At 43.9% G+C, this 22174-nt stretch overlaps 1 protein-coding gene across 1 annotated transcript in view; it reads left to right on the forward strand.

Annotated features, from left to right (window-relative positions):
• The window catches only part of CD58 (CD58 molecule), a 40510-nt gene that overhangs the window by 10118 nt on the left and 8218 nt on the right, over positions 1-22174 (forward strand). The window contains exons 2-3 of the mRNA XM_055084372.1: positions 11202-11498; positions 19400-19669. Coding sequence (XP_054940347.1) covers positions 11202-11498; positions 19400-19669 — 567 coding nt within the window. The remainder of the gene's footprint in view (positions 1-11201; positions 11499-19399; positions 19670-22174) is intronic.

The raw sequence follows: 22174 nt of genomic DNA on the forward strand, positions 1-22174 counted from the left end.
GGTTCATATATAACTATATAATGAGTCAATTTTATGAGATTATTTTAAGTTGATGATCTCTTAAGTTTGAACACATTATAACAACTCTGTGTTTTTGCTGCCCACCCCACCCTCACATTTAATGTTTTTGATGTCATATTTTATATCTTTTTATTTTGTGTATTCCTTAACTTTTTACTGTAGATATAGATGATTTTATTGCTTTTGTCTTTTAACCTTCCTACTAGCTTTTTATGTGGTTGACCTTTACTGTATGTTTGCCTTTACCAATGAGATTTTTCCTTTTTTAGTTTTCATATTTCAAGTTGTGGTCTTTTCTGCTTAGAGAAGTCCCTTTAACATTCCTTGTAAAGCTGGTTTAGTGACACTGAACTCTTTTAGCTTTTGCTTGTCTCCTTCATATCTGAATGATAGCCTTTCTGGGTAGAATATTCTTGGTTTTAAGTTTTTTTCCTTTCATCACTTTAAGTACATCATGATACTCCTTTCTGGCCTGCAAAGATTCTGCTGAAAAGTCAGCTGAAAGTCTTATGTGAGTTCCTTTGTGTGTACTGGTTGCTTTTCCCTTACTGCTTTTAAGATTCTCTTTTTATCTTTATTTTTTGCTGTTTTAATTGCATTGTGTCTTGGTGTGACCTCTTTGGGTTCATCTTGTTTGGGACTTTCTGTACTTCCTAAACTTGGATGTCTGTTTCCTTTCTCAGGTTAGGGAAGTTTTTAGCTGTTATCAGTTCAAATAAGTTTTCTGTCCCTTTATCTTTCTCTTCTCCTTCTGGGACCCCTATAATGTGAATGTTAGTATGCTTGTTGTTGTCTCAGAGGTCTCTTAAACTATCCTTACTTTTTTTTTTTTTTGAGGTATGTGGGCCTCTCACCCTTGTGGCCTCTCCTGCCACGGAGCACAGGCTCCGGACGCGCAGGCCCAGCGGCCATGGCTCACGGGCCCAGCCGCTCCGCGGTATGTGGGATCCTCCCGGACCGGGGCACAAACCCACGTCCCCTGCATGAGCAGGCGGACCCTCAACCACTGCGCCACCAGGGAAGCCCTATCCTTACTTGTTAAAGTTCTTTTTTTTTTCTGTTCAGCTTGGGCCCAGCCGCTCCGCGGTATGTGGGATCCTCCCGGACCGGGGCACAAACCCACGTCCCCTGCATGAGCAGGCGGACCCTCAACCACTGCGCCACCAGGGAAGCCCTATCCTTACTTGTTAAAGTTCTTTTTTTTTTCTGTTCAGCTTGGGTGAATTTCACTATTCTGTCTTCCAGTTCACTGATGCATTCCTCTGTGTCAGCTAATCTACTGTTGATTCCTTCTAGTGTATTTTTTAAATTTCAGTTATTGTATTCTTCAGCTGTTTGAGTCTTCTTTATATCTTCTAACTCTTTGTTGAACTTCTCACAGTGTTCATTCATTCTTCTCTTGAGTTCACTGAGCATCTTTATGATAATTACCTGAAGTCTTTATTGGTTAGATTGCTTATCTCCACTCACTTAGTTATTCTTTGGGGGTTTGTCTTGTTCCTTTGTTTGTTATATATTTCTGTCTCCTCATTTTGTCTAATTCTCTATGTTTATTTCTATGTAGCGTGTAGGTTGGTTACGTTTCCTGGTCTTGGAGAAGTGGCCTTATGTAAGAGATGTCCTGTGGGGCCCGGCAGGACTCTCCCCTTCCCCTTTGGTGACTAGAGTTATATGCTCTAGGGTGCCCCCTGTATGGGCTGCATGCACTTTTCTGATGTGGCAGAGCCAAGTACTGTGGGCAGCTGACTCCACTGACTCCCCTGACTCCACTGGCTGCCAGCCCCACCTGGTATGGAAGCTGCTGGCCTGCTGGGGGGTGGGGCTGGGTCCCAGCATGTCTCACTCTAATGTTTTTTAATTCATATAGGCTTTGATGGTAGGCATTGCTTTCTCTCTTTAAAAGCAGAAAGTTTGCCAGCATACATCAGCCCTTGTTTGCACAAGTTTTCTGTCTTTTGATTTCTTCTCATGTTGTTTTCTCTTGAGTACAGAAGGCTTTTTGAAGTTTTTACTTAAGGGCACACAGCACCTTAGATTCTGCAGTCACAGATAAAAACTTCCATCTCAGGATTGAAGGTGAAACCTGGATGCAGCCTTTTCCATTTGCTCAGACCAAGTTTTAATATGAAGTGTGACTAAAATAGTGATACCATCCCCCAAAAGGTGTGGAAAACATTTTAGCAGTTCCTCTTTGGAGATAAGTTTCAGTGCCCATCTCCCAGACTCGAAGGAAAATGTCTTTTAGCTACTTTATGGGCATGGGAGTCTCTCCTTTGGCCTCTTTGTTTTCTTGTTTTCAGTCCCTTTCCCTTGTGCGCATTGGCCTTCTCCTTCTCCATGCTGCTAGTGCCTGTGCTGATGAGCTCTTAGCCCAAGGACTCTGGGGCTCAAAATGAAACCAGTGAAAGTGAGGGGACCTCTTGCCCAGAATCACTGTAAGAAATCATGTCTGCTCTCTGCCCCCATTTGAAAGTTATTAGTTCAGGGTTCTATCCTTTGTGACCTTGATCTATTCTGTTTAGCAAGTATCCATCTCAGGGAACCAAATTATTTTGATAGGCTTGTTCTGAGGAAATGAACCCATTTTGGTTCCTAGTGACCTTCACTTTCGTAATGTTCCCCTGAATGTCTGTTAAGAACAGTGTCTGAATTTCCATCAGCCTCTCTGGTCTGTAGTTTCTGAATGTTTTTCCCATGTAACAGTTAAAAACTAGAAAAAAAAATGTTTACTGTACACATTCAGAAAATAATAAGAAATTCATATTAATAAGAAGCTAATAAGGCTATGTCATCATAAATTAGTTGTAATAGAGTTTCTCAACTATGAACTGAGTAACTAGAAAATAATAGGGATTATAAAGAAATTTTTAATGAAATGATCAATAGCATATTGAAATACCTTTAATCAGACTTTGGAGAATAGATTTTAAAAAACTTGCAGAGTATTAAATAGCTCTAGTAAGAACCTTATTCTCCAAAGCATGCTGTAGGTCTCAGATATATCCTATCTAAGACAAGAACAGTCAAAGGCAAATGCGGCTTTTGAGCGCGATGTGATGTGGGTATCTTGAAAGAGCCGGCCAGAGTAGTGCTGTTAAATAAAAATATAATGTGAAACAGGTAAAGTTAATTTTAATAATATATTTTATTTAACCTAATATACCCACAGTATTTTCATTTCAACATGTAGTTGATATAGAAAATGTTAATGAGAGATTTTACATTCCCCTTTTCATACTTGACCTTCAAAGTATGGTGTGTATCTTATCCTAACAACACATCTCAATTCGGACTAACCACGTGGCCTGGGCTCACGAGCCATATTGGCTAGTGGCTACTGAATCGAACTGCATAGATTGAGAGGGAAATGTCTTGTGAAAGAAGGATTTTTAAGTGCAAGAATAAGGGGTTAAAAAGGCAAGTCTTTTAGCATGACAGGAAACAGGGAAGTTCAAAAGGAAGTTGATTTAAAGAACAAACATCTTGGGGCTTCCCTGGTGGCACAGTGGTTGAGAATCCGCCTGCCGATGCAGGGGACGCCGGTTCGCGCCCCGGTCTGGGAAGATCCCACATGCCGCGGAGCGGCTGGGCCCGTGAGCCACGGTCGCTGAGCCTGCGCGTCCGGAGCCTGTGCTCCGCAACGGGAGAGGCCACAACAGTGAGAGGCCCGCGTACCACAAAAAAAAAAAAAAAAAAAAAGAACAAACATCTTAATTCTGGATGCACTCATCCAGGAGACAAGGAATAGCTTGACAACTGAGAGCATATGTGAGGCGAGTTCTGTGGAGTTTCTGGGATTGGGGGACCAGGGGGTTTATTGTTTGTTGGGAGTCAGGGGGCTGCAGTTTCAGCCTGAAGTAGATGAAGACAGGGAAGCCATGGTGGCATATCTGAGACCAGTAGATTTCTGCCTTTAGCACTCATGGAAACAGAAATCACTGACTGGGACTGGATGCAGGTGGAATTGACAAGGAAGAACCAAGGCATCTTGCATTGTGGCTAACAGTGCAGGCTTTGGAGCTGGTCACCTGTGTCTGGACACCAGCTCTGTCCTGGACCAGCTGAGTGACCACGGTCAGCTTCTGAACCTCTTTGAGCCCCAGTTTCCTCAACTGTAACTTAGTGGTTCTCACTCTTTGAATGCTCTTCCCTATATGCTCAAGCTCACTCCCTCGTTTTTTCTGGGCCCTGCTCACATGCCAGCTGTGACCATCTCACATATAACGGCAACCTCCCTTCTCATTATTAATCATCCTCCCCAATACACTGCTTTATTTTTCTCAATAGCACTTAACATCACCTGTGATACTTTTCCATTTAATATGTTCCTCCCTGCCCTGCGTCCCCACCCTCACCAATAACGTAAACTCCAAGAGGGCAGGATTCTGTCTGATTTGTTTAGTGTTGTATCCTAACTGCTTAGTACAGTGCCTGGGTCATAGCAGGTACTCAACAAATATTTGGTGAGTGAATAAATGAATAATAAGACCTACCTCATAGAGTTAAGTTGAGGAATAAATGAGCCTATCCATCTGTCTATCTATGCATCCATCTATCTATCTCTTGGAACAAGCGCCTGGCACATAGTGAGCCTTCAGGAAGTGTGCTGCTGCCGTTGCTGTTGAATATTATTATTGAGGCTGAGTTGGTCTAGGGCTCATTTGGATTGGATTTATTAAGAGCTAGGTTAAAGAAACGAGCTACACTAAACTTCCTTGAATGAAAAGACTGTGTGCTCTTCTTTTGATTATCCATGTACCTGGTGAGCATATTTCGTATGCCAAAACCGGGACATGGGGGCTGACAAACAGAATGTTTGTAGACTTAATAGGACAGATTGTTTGACACCAGCACTGACGTAGACATGTGAGGAGAGTGGCTGCTCTCCGTACCGTGAGCATGTGTGTTTGTGTCTCCAGAGACTTGGTTTCGCAGGCAGCCACCGCTCCAGTACCCCAAGTGGGTGTCAACTGAAAGTGTGCTGTGATGCTGAAGTGAGAGGAACAAGGTCATGGTCACAAGCCCCTGTCTGCAGGAGAAATCCAGCTGCTCCCTTGGGTACAAAAATGCCCAAGGCCCTCCTATCTCCCAGCTTGAATGAACCTCTAACCGAATTGTCGTTGTGGTGTCATACACACAGGGGGAAATACCAAGGTTTATGTATTTGGGTACTGAAACTTTCAGGGGATTTTTTTTTCTTTTCATCAAATGAAGTTTTGCCTCAACTGCTAAAATCTGCAGCCATGTGGAACCTTGAAGAAATTTTAGGAAGAGAAGGAAGTATTTTAAAATCACATTGTTCACTTCTAAGAAAAATCTCCAGAAAAACCTTTCCTCCGAATCCCAGAAGAGTGGTTAGCTCGTCTCTCAGCAATGGCATCAGTGAAAAAATTGCATCTCCTCAAACCTCAGACAGGGTGTTAACATTGATGAAGGGCTGATATCCTGAGTGGGTGTAAGCTTATCTGGTGCAGTGCCCTGAAGCCCACAACATGTGGTAGGTGAAACCTAGCTAAACCTGAAGGGGATGGGGAGTGGGGAGCTAGCTACCCTCCAGTCTTGCTTTGGTTCTGGAGGCAGTCAGTGAGAAGGAAAGAGTTCTCTTCTGACTGCATACGAGGGGTCCCAGGCCATTTATTCTGCAGCTTCAGTTCAACGTCTCCACCTCTCCTTGCTGAATCATGGTTCTTCAACCAGTTTCCACAGCAATTTGAGGTATTGCAAAGCTCAGGGTTTGGGGTGACTATCAAATATTGTAATTCTGTCAGGAATCCCTGCCTTTTACATTTAAGTTGTATTTAAATCAGTTTAGTTAATTCACTCAACAAATATTTATGGAATGTCCTTCATGTGCCGGGCAGTGGGGAGGCAGCAAAGATGGAGAACAACCCTGTCTTTGTCCTCATGGGGCTGGCCTGACTAGGCGATACCCCTCCACTCAGATTGGAATTAATTGCCAGCTAATTCCATAAAATTTGATTTTTGTGTTCACATAAAATTTGAACGTCCAGCATTTCTTGGAAACTTAGAAGATCTGGCAGTTTGCACGTGTCCACGTGGATAGGTGCTGAGGAGCCTCTCCCTAGGCGAGCCAACCTCACTAGAACTGCAGTCTCCACCGCTCTCTTTTAGGTCACACCTGGCCCATCTGTGGCTCCTCTGTTGGCTGAATCTGGTCTCTGTCTCAGGGCTTCATTTGCTAGTTCTCACAGGCTTCTCAGCTGCTCCTGTGATTTTGTGTCCTTATTACTTCTTTGTTTGCCCCTTGTTTTCTCCCCACACACCCCGCTCCAGCTTTTCTTCCTTCCTGCATTCGAGTCTCTTTTGTCCCCTTACCCTCTCTTACTTTTTCACATGTCACATATTACTTGCCATCACACATGAGAAGTGCAAACTCTTAGACCTTACTTTCAACTTAGTTTCTCTTGGTCTTTAATTATGAAACCCTGTCTCATTTCCCATTGAACATCTAAAATTATTTTTAATAAACAACAGCATTATAAAACTTAGGTTTAAATTTAGGTTCCCATGTAACATTTTGGAGATTTGGGTTCATCGCTATCTTGCTCAATCAGATCATCTCAATTTCCTCATGTATATGAGGATGCATGTGGGGCGGGCCAGGGTCCTCTGAGGACCTGTCCAGCCCTGACATTCAGTGATTTGGTGACCAGCTTATGCTTCACTTCTAGGTTTCAGAGTTGTGCTTGACTCCCGACTAGAATGGTTTGACTTTCTCATTCCCAACATCTGCTATTCCCATACATTTTTAAGTTTTTTTTCTGTCTATCTGTCTATCTATTTATTTTTTGGCTGCGTTGTGTCTTTGTTGCTGCGCGCAGGCTTCTCTAGTTGCAGCCAGTGGGGGCTACTCTTCGTTGCGGTGCATGGGCTTCTCATTGTGGTGGCTTCTCTTGTTGCAGAGCACGGGCTCTAGGAGCACAGTCTTCAGTAGTTGTGGCATGCAGGCTCAGTAGTTGTGGCTCACAGGCTCTAGAGCACGGATTCAGTACTTGTGGTGCATGGGCTTAGTTGCTCCGCAGCATGTGGGATCTTCCCGGACCAGGGCTCGAACCTGTGTACCCTGCATTGGCAGGCAGATTCTTAACCACTGCGCCACCAGGGAAGTCCTGATATGGTTTTTGAGAGGATTTGCTGAATACATATTTGTAGAGTTCTTCCAACTGCCTAGTAGATAGTAAGTGCTATATAAGTGTTTGATTAAATAAACTAAAAATAGCAGTCAATCTAAATCCCAGGACCTGGGACTTCCCTGGTGGTCCATTGGATAAGAATCCACCTTCCAATGCAGGGGACGCGGGTTCGATCTCCGGTTGGGGAACTAAGATCCCACGTGCCGCGGGGCAACTAAGCCCGCGTGCTCTAGAGACCGCACGCCACAACTAGAAAGCCCACGTGCCGCAACTACTGAGCCTGCGCACTCTGGAGCCCGCATGCCACAACTAGAGAGCCTGTGTGCTGCAACTACTGAGCCTGCGTGCGTGCTCTAGAGCCCACGCGCCATAACAAAGAGCCTGCGTGCCACAATGAAAGATCCTGCGTGCTGTAACTAAGACTCAACACAGCCAAATAAATAAATAAATATTTTTTTAAAAAATCCCAGGACTCAAGTGAAAATGCGCAGAGGAATTTGTGACTGGGAGTTGGGGGAGGTCCCATTTCATTAACCCAATAGTTACGGTTACCATATTTTCTAAATCAAAATTCAGGTCACTTGGTCTGCAAAATATTTGAGTTCCACTTTGGACTTCAAGCCCTGTGAGAAGAACTGTCAAAACTGGGTATAATGATGATGTTTTGTAAGACTGCAAGAGTCTTTGAAATTGGAAATGAACACAGTACATATAGGTATTAGGTACCCTCATATCTTTCAAAAGAAAAGATCATTCAGTATTCTTCCAAACAAATCAACCTCTAACAGTTAAAAAAATTCTGTCTAGCACAGAATATCTGTTTAGGCAATCACTGATACATTTTCCCCCTACCTCTATCTCTCTCTACTTTGAAACAGCAAAAACTCACTCTATGCCCAATTCTCACACAGCCAGGGTCACCTACAGTGAATGCATTGATGGTGGCCTGGATCATTGAAAGAAAAAGGGAAAACCCTGTTGAAAGCCTACTTCATTTCAGCCATGTGTAAAGACTCTCAGTCTTATTCAAACCTCAAAACAATCTTTTGTGGTAGGCATTATGATTTGTTTTTTAGGCTGAGGAAACCTAGTGTGGCAAGAACTTTTGAAGGTTCACCCTGGGTGCATCTGCCTTGAAAGTCGGGGCCCTTTTCATTCTGCCCTCTGGCATGGTAAGGTAGCATCCCTGTGATCCCTTTTCTGACCATTCACTGTTATCAGCAAAGTAACCAACTCGCTGCTGACTCCTTTCCTTAGCTGCTGTTTGTTTGCTCATTCTTTCATTCGTTCAGGGTGTGTGACCTTGAGAAAAAAATTCACTCTCCTTTCTCCTATTCTTTTTCATTGGAAACAGTCATATTGGTAACTTACCTTAGGGTCAGTCTTGGAGGTGCAACAGAAAAGACTTTACTATAGGAAGGAAATGGTGGACATAGCATCCTCAAATGTAATGAATCCCAAATCTGTATCTTCCCCTGGGAACCCCCAGACCTGTGGACCCCGCAGCCTCCTGGACAGCTCCACGCAGATGTCTTACGGGCCGCTTATGCTTAGCATCCATCAGTCAGCTGATGTCTGGGTGAGGAGGGGGAGGAGAGATGGCCAAGCAGACAGAGGAAGAAGCGCCTCTGAGGAGGCAGGTCCTGAATCAGGAAGGTGCTTGGCATGTCTGAGGAAATAAAAGCAGTTCCAAAGGGCTCAAAGGAAGAGAGCAAGCGGGGAATGGGTGGGGAATGAGGCTGGAGAGGTAGGCAGGGGCCAGACCACAGGGTCTGTGAGTGAGGGGCTGGGCCATGTCAGGTCTTTTCTGGACCCTCAGCTACCATAAACTTGCTGAATGACCTTGAGCAATGGATATGTCACCTGGGGCCTGTTTCCTCATCTGAGAAATGGAGTTAGCAACACCACTGCACAGGAACGTGGAGAGATTTAAAAATGGACACAAGTACGTGAACATGTAACTGGCAGAGGGTAAACATTCAGTAGCATCTTCTTCCATTTTTCTTGGTGCCCTGTCCTTTCACCTGTGAAATGGGGGTAATTTGACTAATTGTTGCAGTTTCTTCCAGCTCAAAATGACTTGATTTTTTCTGAACTGGTCTCCCCCTTTTTCCACCGTTAGCTCCATTCCAGACTTTTCTTCTTCCTGTTCTCAAGCCCAGGAAACATCACCTTCCCCTGGGAAAGACAGAAGCCAGCTTTATGCAGCCAGGGAGGGGCAGTTCAACTGAGACCTCTTCTCTTCCTCCACCACCCTACTTACTCTCATCCGTTCATTCATTTATTCATTTACAGGACATTTCGAGCCGCCACTATTGTGTGTGGATAGACTCTCACCCCTCAAATCTTATTCCTTTTCATGCCTTTTCATAGGCTGTGGTTGATTGGGAGAAATAGTGCATGGTCAGGAAAGCCACAGAAGGATGCTGGTGTATTGCAGGCAGCCTCCCTTGATTAAGGGAGGTGGGTTCTAAAAATCCTTGCACATAGACAAATGGGGCATATTTGCTTCTTATTTGAAATTACTGGACACAATTGCCTGCAATTGGTCTATTTAATATTTTTGATTTTTCCTGTGCTCTGTCAATTACCCTGACTGCTTCTAGGCAAAAACTTAAATCAATCAAGTTTTAATTTCTCTTGAATGTCTTTCCCCTAAGAGCTGCTCTTCTCTCTCAACAAGAAAGTCAAGTCTGGAGCAAGATGCGTTGAAGCCCGTTTTGGGGTATCAAGAATATCCCAATCTAGTAGTAATAGTAAATGTTTAACAACTGGATTGGTGTGGAGGAGGTGGGAGGTTCTGATTTGAAGCATGAATCAGTTTCTCTGCTATAAATACTCCCACTGTGGTGCACTCCAAGCTGTCCAGACTTCACTGAACGGAGTCCAGCAGAGAGGCTAACAGTTGGTTCCAACATGCCACCGCACCCAGGCCTTGAGACCTTAATCTTCATCACGCTCCCTGACTTCTTTCCTGGTCATTCTGATTTCAGTTAATGGCACCTCAGTCAGCCAAGAAAGAGGCCTGGCAGTCACCATTAACTCCTCTAATCCAATCACTAAATCCTGTTCATTCCCCTCTCAAATGTAGAGTCTGTCCACTTATCCATCCCCACCGCCAGCACCCTGGTCTGGTCTCCCGGTCCAGCCTTCCTTCACTGCTACTGCACTGACTGCTCTTCTGGGTTTTCTCTGCCCTCCATCCTTACCCTGTCAACCAGTGTCCACCCTGCAGACAAAGTCAACCTACTGAAACTTAAATTATGTCATGCGGGTCTTACCTGTCCGTGGCCTTCCCTTGCCATTAGGATAAATTCCAAACGCTTAGCACGTCTTACCGGACATGGCCCAGCCCCTCACTCACAGACCCTGTGGTCTGGCCCCTGCCTGCCTCTCCAGCTTCATTCCCCACCTGTTCCTCCCTTGCTCTCTTCCTTTGAGCCTTTTGGAACTGCTTTTATTTCCTCAGACACGCCAAGCGCCTTCCTGATTTTAAGGCCTGCCTCTTCAGAGGGACTGCTTCCTTTGTCTGCTTGGCCATCTCTCCTCCCTCTCCTCACCCAGCTGTCAGCTTGCAGACTCCTCTTATCTTCCTGCGGTTTGCTGTCCTGTGTCAGTTTCAGTGTGATTTCCTAGGAAAGGCCTTTGCCTGGGTGGCTCTCCTTGCCTGCTCAGTGTCTCCTCCCTTGAGGGCCTGGAGTGACACCTGTCTTGTTTGCCGCCATATTCCCAGCATTGTCCACAGTACCTGGCATGTAGTTGGTGCTCCATAAATGTTGAATCCATTTCTTGGATTTATGTGGGCCCCAGTTCCCTATTAAAGAATAAACTCTTACAGGGTCAAGCATGTTCTCCTTCCTATACTTTTTATCAGCAGTTTATCAGCTTAGTACAAAAAGTAGCTGACGAATAATTTTTACCACTAAATTTAATCATTTCCCCCCCACAAGGCATCTTGGAAGATAATTTTCTGCTTTTGATCAAGTCATGTTATTTTCCCTAACCAATTTCTTTTTTTTCTCCTAGATTTCATTAGCTGTGAGTCCCAAGTAATATATGGAGCTGTGAACAAGAGTGTAACTTTATACGCATCAAGTTTTAAACCCTTTAAGGAGATTGTGTGGAAAAGAGGAAAGGATAAAGTTGTAGAATGGGATGACCAATCTGAAGTCAGAGCTTTTCTAGCTTTTAAAGATAGAGTTCACCTAGACACTGTGTCGGGTAACCTCACAATCTACAATTTAACACGATCAGACGAAGATGAGTACGGACTTGAATCCCCAAGTGTTAGAAATAACAGCAAGTTCACCCTCAAAGTGATCGGTGAGTATTCTATAAATTGGTTTGTTCAAATGGCAGATTTCTAACTATTTTAAGAAACTAATACTAATCATTGGTTTATGAGAAATAAAAATTAGTCATCACCTGTTGTCAGGGTTTTCCTCTTTCCGGTACACAGGAGCCACTGTCAGCTCCCTTGTCATCCTCTTGGTGAGGAGAGGATGTGACTGACATCAGGAGAACAGCACAAGTTAGCCAGAGCTGCTGGCAGCAGCATCCCTTGTCTTGCTGGGAATGTTCTGGAAAGGGATGTAGTGGCATCAATGAGCTCAGAACTCTGAACCATGGATAGTTGGTGCTCTATAAATTAGAGTTCCTGCTTCCCCTTGCAGCTCACACAGGAGGTGGGATTTTTTTTTTCCTCCTCTATCACTTTAAACTGGAACTGGGGATAGGATACAGGTTCCTCTGTGCTTCTCGCTGATGTTTCCAGGTTATTCTCCTTCCCTCATCTCTAAAGCACTTTCCTTGTTGCAGTCATCCAGAGGCTGATGGGTACACTTTAATGTTTCTTTTTTCCCCCAGTTTTATTGAGAAATAATTGACATCCATCAGTGTACAAGTTGAAGGCATACAGCATGATGGTTTGATTTACATGCATTGTGAAATGATTACCACAATAAGTTCAGCTAACATCCGTCTTCTCATATAGATACCATAAAAAGAAAAGAAAGAAAAAAAGGAAAAAAAGGAAAAAAATGTTCTTCCTGTGATGAAAACTCTTAGTATCTTCTCTCTTAACAACTTACCTACATACCATACAGCAGTGTTAGCTATAGTCGTCATGTGGCACATTGTATCCCTAGTATTTATATATTTTATAACTGGAAGTTTATACCTTTTGACCACTTTCCTCCAAATCCCCTTCCTCCCACCCTCCACCTCTGGTAACCACAAGTCTGATCTCTTTTTCTATGAGCGTGGTTTTTTTCTTTTTAGATTCCACTAAATCTAAAAAGATTTCTGGAGATTTCTCTCTTTTTAGAGATCATACAGTATTTGCATTCTCAGTCTGATTTATTTCACTTAGCATAATGCCTTCAGGGTCTATCTATGTCATCACAAATGGTAGGATTTTCTCACTTTTCTTCTGTGGCTGAATAATAGTCCATTTATATATACCACATCTTCTTTATCCTTTCATCTGCTGATGGACACTTACAATGTTTCTGTGTCTTGGCTATTGTAAATAGTGCTGCTAAGAACATCACCCCAATATTTCCTGATTATTTTAGTGCCTGGTTCCTTTTCACTGTTTCTGATGTTCCTGCTGTCATAATTCTTGATGCTTGTAATATTTAAATAGAAGTTCTTTCTAATATCCTGACTTCTTAGTCCTTGCTCTCCTCTCCTGTAATAATCTTCTCCTTCACTCTGTCTTACCTCTCCCCACAGATATAATGTAGAACTTGTCTTTACCAGTGATTCCATTCCCTCCATCACCTCAGTAGCTCAGTTCCACTTCCTCTGCTAGAAGCTCAGTTCCTCTGCTCTGCCAACTCTGACAGTCCTTCCCCCACTGATGTCCTCCCTGCCCTCCTTCTGCAGCCCCAGTGCCGTGCTCACTCCCTGGGCTCACTCTGTTGCAGACACACATAGCTTCTTTGCTACTTTTCTGATTGGTCATGCTCAATGATTGAACTTTGATTGGACGTGCCCAGTCCAGCCAGGAATGACTGAACTTTGACTGGACGAGCCCAGTCCAGCCAGGTTCAATCCAACGTTCTGTGCTCACGCCTTGTAGCTGCAGAAAAGCACATCACCTTGCAGAGTCCCACACTTTAAAATTCTGATTATTTATTGCAGCTAAACCCAATATGTTCCTAGTGTCTTTACTCACCCACTCCCAGCAGTTACCTTCTCCTCAAACCTTGAACACCTCCTTCTCCAGACCCACTCCTCAGCTGAAGGCTTTGCTTCTTGTTTCACTGAGGAAAACAAGCAACCAGAAGGGAACTTCTACAAGCTCTCACCACCAGCCTGTCTGCTTACCTGTGCCTGACCCTGTGTACCCTGTTCTCTACCATTCCTGTTTGGCAGTTCTTATTTTCAGCTTGCTGAGTTCTCATCTGGAGCCAAACCCTCTACTTGTGCCCTGGATCCCACCTTCTCTCATTATACTCAGGGATGTCACTTGTATAATTCTACCCACTCTCTCCTTACAGTAATTTCCTCCACGAGATAATGGCTCATTCCCATCAGCATACAAATAAGCGATTATCTGTACCATCGTTGCAAGCCGTCTTCTGGCCCCTCTACTTCTCCACCTACCACCCACTTTCTGCCTTCAGTTTATAGAGAATCTACTTGAAGAGCTGCCTATATACCCCCTTTATCCTATTCACTTTTAACCTACTCCAAACAGGCTTTCATCCCCACTGCTGTACCCAAACTTCTCATGACTTCCTCATGAATAAATCCAGTGACTCATTCTCCATCCAGATCTTTCTCTCAGAAGTTTTTGAAACAGCTAATCACTCCCTCCTCTCTGAAACATCTCCTTCACCTAGCATCCAGGCACCACCTGACTCTAGTTTCCTTTTAACTGACTAACAGTTCCTTCTCAGTTTCCTTTGCTCATTCGTTCCCTTATCCTCTTGCATCCCCCAACCTCTTTTTTTTTTAAATTTATTTTTGGCCACGTTGGGTCTTTGTTGCTGCGCATGGGCTCCCTCTAGTTGCGGTGAGTGGGGTCTACACTTCCTTGCGGCGCTTGGGCTCATTGTGGTGGCTCCTCTTGTTGTGGAGCACAGGCTCTAGGCACGCGGGCTTCAGTAGTTGTGGCTCACGGGCTCAGTAGTTGTGGCTTGCGGGCTCTAGGGCGCGCGGGCTTCAGTAGTTGCAGCACGCAGGCTCAGTAGTTGTGGCGTGCAGGCTCTAGAGCGCAGGCTCCATAGTTGTGAGGTACGGGCTTAGTTGCTCCGGGGCATGTGGGATATTCCCAGACTGGGGATTGAACCCGTGTCCCCTGCATTGGCAGGCGGACTCCTAACCACTGCACCACCAGGGAAGTCCCTCCCCCAACCTCTTAACATAGGTGACTTCAAGGCTTAAGCCTTGGACCTCTTCCCTTCTCTGCCTGTATTCACACCCAAGTTGGTGGGCTTATCACATGTCAGGGCTTTAAATAGCATTCAGTGCTGATAATGCATAGATTTAGAGCTCTAGCCCAGACCTCCACTGAGCTCCTTAGGTGTTTATCTGACTGCCTACTCTGTCTCCACTCAGATATCTAAGTGGCCTCTCAAATCTCACATGTCCAGAAGTGAGCTCATGACCTTTCCCTCAAAACCTGTTCCTCCCCAAATCTTCCCCGTCTTGGTTAATGGCAGCTCCATCCTTGCAATTGCTCAAGCTGAAACCTTGGTTTCATCCTTGACACCTCTCTTTCTCTTGAACGCCATATTCACTCCACCAGAAAATTTTGTTGGTTCTGCCTTCAAAGTATAACCAGAATCTGACCACCTCTCATGGTGTCTTCTGGTCTGATCCAGGACTGCTTCATTCTCACCTGAAGGATTGCAATAGCCTGCTAATTGGTCTCCCAGCTTCCACCCTTGCCCCTCTACAGTTTAATTTTAAACACAGAAGCCAGAGTAGTCTTCTTAAACAGAAGTCAGATCACATCACTCCTCTGCTTAGAACTTTCTACTGGCCCCATCTGACTCTGAGTTATAGCTAAAATCTTTACAGTGGCCTACAAGGCTATATGAGATCTGGCCCCTGTGACCTCCCCTTGCTTTTCTCAGATGTCCTAGTAATGCTTTTGCCTCATAGCTGCCTTTTCTGTGCCGCCACCCAGCACAACTCAACCTGTACCCATCTGTCCCCTCTGCTGCGTCACAGTTTCACTTGTTTTATCCAAGATGTGGGTATAGTTCTAGGCCTACTTCCTCTATGTTAAAGGGTGTTTTAGGAAGATCCAACTGGTGGCAAACTGTGTAAGATGGTTTCCAGGGGATGGAGAAGAGGCAGAGTGCAGTATAGCAGTTCAAGTCTGAGCTCTTTGAGGTGGTCTCAGTGGAACAGGATATAGCTGGGTGAATAGCTGTCCCTCACCGGTTCAGCTACCCAGTATCGGAGACAGTGGGAGGAAGAGAGAATTTCTCTGTTGTTCACCATTGTACCCCCAGAGCCCAGCAAAGGATTTGAATAGGTGATGGGCACTCAGCAGATATGGAAGCAATTGGTCTGGATGATTGGGGGGTGGGATGCACAGTTTACAGTAATGGGGGGGCTCAGACTGGGTGACTGGTTTGTCCAGGAGATGATGAACTCCTTTGAGATAAGTGAAGCTTGTTAAGGTGTGCAGGCATCCTGTTAGAAGGATCAATCAACGCCTTTGAAGAAGCAAAATCCCTAAAACCTGCAAGCTGGAGATTTGGCAGTTGTAAGGCAAGCAAACAAAATGATTGATTCAGAATTTAAATTAGAATAGAATGCATTTTACGAGCCCTTTTATAGAGTTTGTAAAACTGAATTCGAAACAGTTAAGTTTCTCTTTTTAAAACTTGATGAAATGTTTAAAAGTAATAATTTAAAAATCATTTAATTTTAAAAATTCCATGGTAACTCAACAAAGGTGCTTGATTTTGCTAGTTAGACTAGCTGGATAGTCCTTAGGAAGCTCAGCAAAGGCCCGCAGAGGAGCAAGGTGCAGGGGAGGCGAGTTTCAATCAGGAGGCAATGAGTGATATTGGCCGTTAATGTGTTGACATCAAGTTCTGGTTTGGGAATCTGGGTTTTAGCCTGTGGGAGTGGAGAGCCACTGTATCTGATACTGGAGCAGAGAAGTGCCTTGATGAAATATATTTCTGGAAGGTTAATCAGATGGGAGGTATTTAAGGTGGATTAGAAAAAGGAGACACCAGGTTGGAAGCTACTGTGATCATCCAGGTAGACAGAGGTGTTAGTAGTAGATGTTTGGAAAGGAAAGAATCAGAAGACACTTCCAAGAAAGAGTTAATAAGATTTAGATTTTGGTTATAAAAATACATACCTGAATGTCAAAACGATTAGTCATACTTTTTTTTTTAGAAATGAGGAAGTCATACGTCCATGAGGGTATGTTAAGACTAAAATAATAAGACTCAGTAATCTTCCGGAGACACCAGACCCTTTCAGAAAGGATGTTTTAGACAGGGGGATTTCCTGGCACCTCTAGGTTCAGAGCATCTACATCCTTCTGTGTAAGTGAACATCTGGCTTTCCTCCTTCCCTCAAAGTCCCCTTAAAAATTTCCACCATCAGGGCTTCCCTGGTGGCGCAGTGGTTGAGAATCCGCCTGCCGATGCAGGGGACGCGGGTTCGTGCCCCGGTCCGGGAAGATCCCACATGCCGCGGAGTGGCTGGGCCCGTGAGCCATGGCTGCTGAGCCTGCACGTCCGGAGCCTGTGCTCCGCAACGGGAGAAGCCACAACAGTGAGAGGCCCACGTACCGCAAAAAAAAAAAAAAAAAAAAAAATTTCCACCATCAGCGTTTAATAGTCCTTGCCCATCCTCTTATAACCTTTATTGCATGGAGGCTGGTAATGTTCATGTAAGTATAATTAACTGCTCTATCCTTAGAAGGTCTGGACTGGCATATGACTTTTTATTAAAGTTTATGGAAATATACAAATGTCATCAGATATGTATAAGAAATTCTCATTTCTTACAGAATAGTGAGCTGAACTCATTAATTATAAATTGACTGAGTTGTCTTAGGGATGAAGTAGGCGCATTTCTTGCCAGTTGCTTAAGGCACAGATATAACTAATATTTGTTAGATTATAGCTGTGCTAAGTTCTGTCCTGGGCAGCGAGACTTTGGCTGACCTAGATCAATAAACTAGAATCTGTAACAGAACAGGTGAACTTTTCATCTTCCAAACTGAAACTCTGTCCCCATTAAACACGAACTCCCCATTCCCCCCTCCCCCAGTCCCCTGGCAACCACCATTCTATTTTCTGTCTCTAAGAATCTGGCTACTGTTAAGAACCTCCTATCAGTGGAATCGTGTAAGATTTATTCTTTCGTGACTGGCTTATTTCACTTAGCATAACATCTTCAAGGTTCATCCATGTTGTAGCATGTGTCTGAATTTCCTTTCTTTTAAGGCTGAGTACAAATGTGATTCTGAATGATCATGGTTAGGATTGTCTGTGGTTTTCCAGTAGACCATGGGATTCTGAAGTGATTATTAGAAGAGGCTCCAAGTTGCTACTTGAGCACTGGGTTCAGCAGTCATTTCTGCTCAGGACCTGTTCATGGCCAAATCATGAAGCATGGCTTCTGGGCCTTCCAAGTGTCCCTTCACATTCCTTATCCCTTTTCCCTTGAAACCCAGCTTTGTTGGTGCCTGCCTCTGCCACGACTCACCACTCATCATCCTGCTTACTGATAGCAGGTAGTCTGCAGTGAATACACACTTGTGTGTGTGTATGTGTGTGTGTCTTAGAGTTCTTTTAACTAAAGAACACAACTTCAAGGCAGCATGTAATGAATTATGTGAGCTAGATTAAACCTAAAACTTGAGGAAACGCCAAGCAGAAAGGGAAGTCGTGTGTGACTCAGGTCTAACAAGACAGGCTGGGTGTGTTATTTAACTGAGCCAGAAAAAAGTCAGGAGGAGAGGAGGGAGGCAAGATGAGTTGAACATACTTATTTTTTAGATTATTAAGTGGAGCTTGTGTTCCTTTGTCTTAGAAAATATTTTAAATGACAGCATAGTATCGCATCATCTTGATGAACTTTAATTCGCTTTTTAGTAGATGTTTGCAAGGTATTGAAATTTTATTATCCAAATGCTACCATGACCAATTTTTGTATATTCCATATATTTTTACATGTTTCTCAAATCTCTTATGATTAGTTTTTGGTGGAAAGGAGAGATGCAGGAAGGTATATGAATTAATAAACCACTGACTAATGGGGTGAGCCGATTGGCTTTGAGGTTAAATTTAGAGGGTGATAATGGCGTGTCATGACTTTTGTCTTATCCATCCTTGCAACTCCAGCTGTCTTAGCCAGCAGGAGGTGCTTCCAGAATAAACCTGGGGGTGAGGCCTCTAGACCGACAGGGCTGTGACAAGTGCCATGCCCTCCTCTACCTCAGAGCGGGGCCAGCCCACAGTACAGCTCCTCAGAACCTTTTGCAAAATCCTTTGAGTCAGGTGTGCTTTGGAATTCAGCCTTCTTCAGATTTTAGAAAGGCAATAGATATAAACTATTTCCTCTGTGTGTGTTAAGAGGCACTTCACTTAGTTATGGAGAGCCGCTTACTCAAGCATGTAAATATTTTTAGTAAAACATGGTAATAAATATTTGTGAAAAATCTTTTGGCTTTCGGAACTCTTTGGATTTCAGAATTGAGGATAAGGGATTTGGGGCCTGTATCTATGCTGAATTTGAGCAGATAGATCTGACCCAGAAGAAGAGAGAATTCTCTCCCCTTGGTGCTCAAGGGGGTGGACTGCTCGTCTTTTCAAGCTCATAAGGAAGTTGGGAGCTCTTTCTTTTTTAAAAAAAATTTTTTGGCTGTGTTGGGTCTTTGTTGCTGTGCGCGGGCTTTCTCTAGTTGTAGCAAGCGGGGGCTAGTCTTCATTGTGGTGCACGGGCTTCTCATTGCAGTGGCTTCGCTTATTGCAGAGCACAGGCTCTAGGTGTGTGGGCTTCAGTAGTTGTGGCGTTCAGGCTCAGTAGTTGTGGCACACGGGCTCAGTTGCTCCATGGCATGTGGGATCTTCCCGGACGAGGGATTGAATCCATGTCCCCTGCATTGGCAGGTAGATTCTTAACCACTGTGCCACCAGGGAAGTCCCTGGAAGCTCTTTCTGAATTTGCAGATGAGGAGTCTAAATATTACTCTTTTCTGTACTAAACATTACTTTTTTTTTTCCCAGAGTCTCTTCCATCACCAACACTATCTTGCACATTGACTGATGGGAACATTACACTCCAGTGCATGATCCTGGAAGCTTACAACACCCATCTAGAACTCATACAGTACTCCTGGGACTGTCCTTCAACAATACAGTGTCAGAGTGGCTCAAAACCATCTGAAGCGTATGTTACGAAGGAAGGTGATCTTTCACAGGAAATTCAGTGTATCATTAGCAATCCATTATTCAGAAGGACAACATCAATCATTTTGTCAACCTGTGTCCCAAGTGGTAAGTGACTACATGTGTCATGGTAGAGATCCTATATACAAGTGCTATTAACGCTTGGTTAATAGCGTGACAATCTGTCTCGGCTATGGTCTTTTCATGTTGCTTAAGTATCATGTATATTTGTAATTTACAATTCTTCTTATCTGTTTTATACATTATACCCCCAGTTTATAAACAGACGGATCAGTAATTTGAAAGTGGTTCACTAAAACATAAGAGATGAAAATAGTAAATACTGTATTTCAGGATAATATCACGATTGTGAGGTGTGAACACGATTCTAGGGCAGTTAAAAAATGTGAGTCTCCTTGGGCTGGGCTAGGTTGATTCTGCGAATAAATTTTTTTCTTTTTTTTTTTTTAATATTTATTTAGGTCACTTAAGTAATGGAAATAGAATCAAAATTTTAGTCTTCCGATTTCTGGAGTTTTTTTCCAAGACACCATCCTGACTCTTTATATTATATATCTCAAAATAAATCAAATTAAAAAAATTTTTTTGGACTGATTCACAGGAATTGGCTAGCGAGAGCCATACCATGTTAAATGAAGTATAGACTGTGGAAGATTTTATAGGACTGAAGATCAAGTTTCTTCAATAAATAAATTATAAGGGGAAGAAAAAGAGAGGTGATGGGGGGACTTAAAGTTTAAGGAAATTTAAGAAACATATCAATTAATTACAATGTATGGACCTTATTAGGTCCTGATTCAAACAGAAAAGAGTAAAAAACAGCGATTTAAACAGTTATTCCATGTTTGATGATGTTGAACACAATTTTTTAAGTCTGATGATGCCATGGTTATGTTTTACAAAGAATCCTTGTCTTTCAGAAATGCATACTGAAATGCTTATAGCTTAAAAATTGTGCTCTCTGGAATCAAACAGGGGCTCGCATCTCTAATTGCTCCATAGCAAGTGGGAGGGGAGAAGGAGAGGGATGGAGCCTGGCCCCCCACTTTAAAGATCAAGTATGGCATGCATCACTTCCATTCACACCCCCTTGACCAGTCTGAGTTCATGGCCACATCTAGCTGAGGGGGGTTGAGAAGTGCCATCTTTTGCTGGCCATGTGCCCAGTTAAAACACAGGGGTTCTCTTCCCAGAGTGAAAAGGAGAGATTGGTTATTGGGGAACAACAGATACTTCTACCACAATGTACTACAAATTGAATATAACTCATACAATTTTAAAACATATACAAGGGCTTCCCTGGTGACGCAGTGGTTGAGAGTCCGCCTGCCGATGCAGGGGACACAGGTTCGTGCCCTGGTCCGGGAAGATCCCACATGCCGCGGAGCGGCTGGGCCCGTGAGCCATGGCTGCTGAGCCTGCGCGTCCGGAGCCTGTGCCCCGCGACGGGAGAGGCCACAACAGTGAGAGGCCCGCGTACCGCAAAAAAAAAAAAAAAAAAATACAAAATCTAAAAAAAACTTAAAGAATGACATAAGTAGTAAAAATAAATAGAGGTTCTAATTTTTTTTACACCTCATTGGTCAGCTTATGTTCTCCCTGGGGTTATGCGCCTAACTTGGAAACTTGGTCTAAGCAAGAGAAGATGGTGTCTTGGACTAGTAGAGTTGGGAGAAGTGGTTCCGATTAGGCTACATTTTGAAAATAGAAACAAGAGGATTTTCTAATGGTTTGAGTGGGGAAGAAGGGTGCCTAATAAGAAATACTCAGATGACCCCTAGGTTTCTGGCCCAAGCAACAGAATGAATTGTGTTGCTATTAGACTGGAAAGCAGGGGAACAGCAAGTGTGTGGAAGAAATAGAGTTTGGTTTGGGACATGTTTGAGATTCCCATTAGATTTCAAATGGAGACGTCAAATACGGTGCTTTGATTTATGAGTCTAGGTCTCTCATGAGTGGTTAGGGCTGGAGATAGAGATTTGGGCATAATCAGAGTAAAGTAGGCATGTAAAGCCTTGGGACTAGAAGAGATCATGTGGAGGAAGCAGTTGTCAGAGAGGGGTGGTGAGACTGAGTCCTGAGGACTCCAGCATGTAGGGGCTGTTAAAGACAGAGGATCCAGCAAAGGAGACTGAAAAGGATAGCTAGGGAGGAAAGCAGAAAACCCCAAGAACTTGGTATCTCCAAAGCCGAGTGAAGAGAGAGCGAGCAACTCTCAATGCACTGGCCAGGTCAAGAAGGAAGAATGTAATTAAGAACTTGTATCATTGTTGATTCATCTCCCCTAAATATCTGCTGTCCCAAAGCGATGACAGCATCTGGCATCATCCCGTGGGAGAAAGGATTTTGGAAGGGACTGTATCAAGTAGCATTAGATTCAGCTGTTTAAAAAAATTTTTGAGGGCTTCCCTGGTGGCGCAGTGGTTGAGAGTCCGCCTGCCGATGCAGGGGAGACGGGTTCCTGCCCCGGTCCGGGAAGATCCCACATGCCGTGGAGCAGCTGGGCCCGTGAGCCATGGCCGCTGAGCCTGCATGTCTGGAGCCTGTGCTCCGCAACGGGAGAGGCCACAACAGTGAGAGGCCCGCGTACCG

Source organism: Physeter macrocephalus, chromosome 4 (genome assembly GCF_002837175.3).
Source record: "Physeter macrocephalus isolate SW-GA chromosome 4, ASM283717v5, whole genome shotgun sequence".
Lineage (NCBI taxonomy): Eukaryota > Metazoa > Chordata > Mammalia > Artiodactyla > Physeteridae > Physeter > Physeter macrocephalus.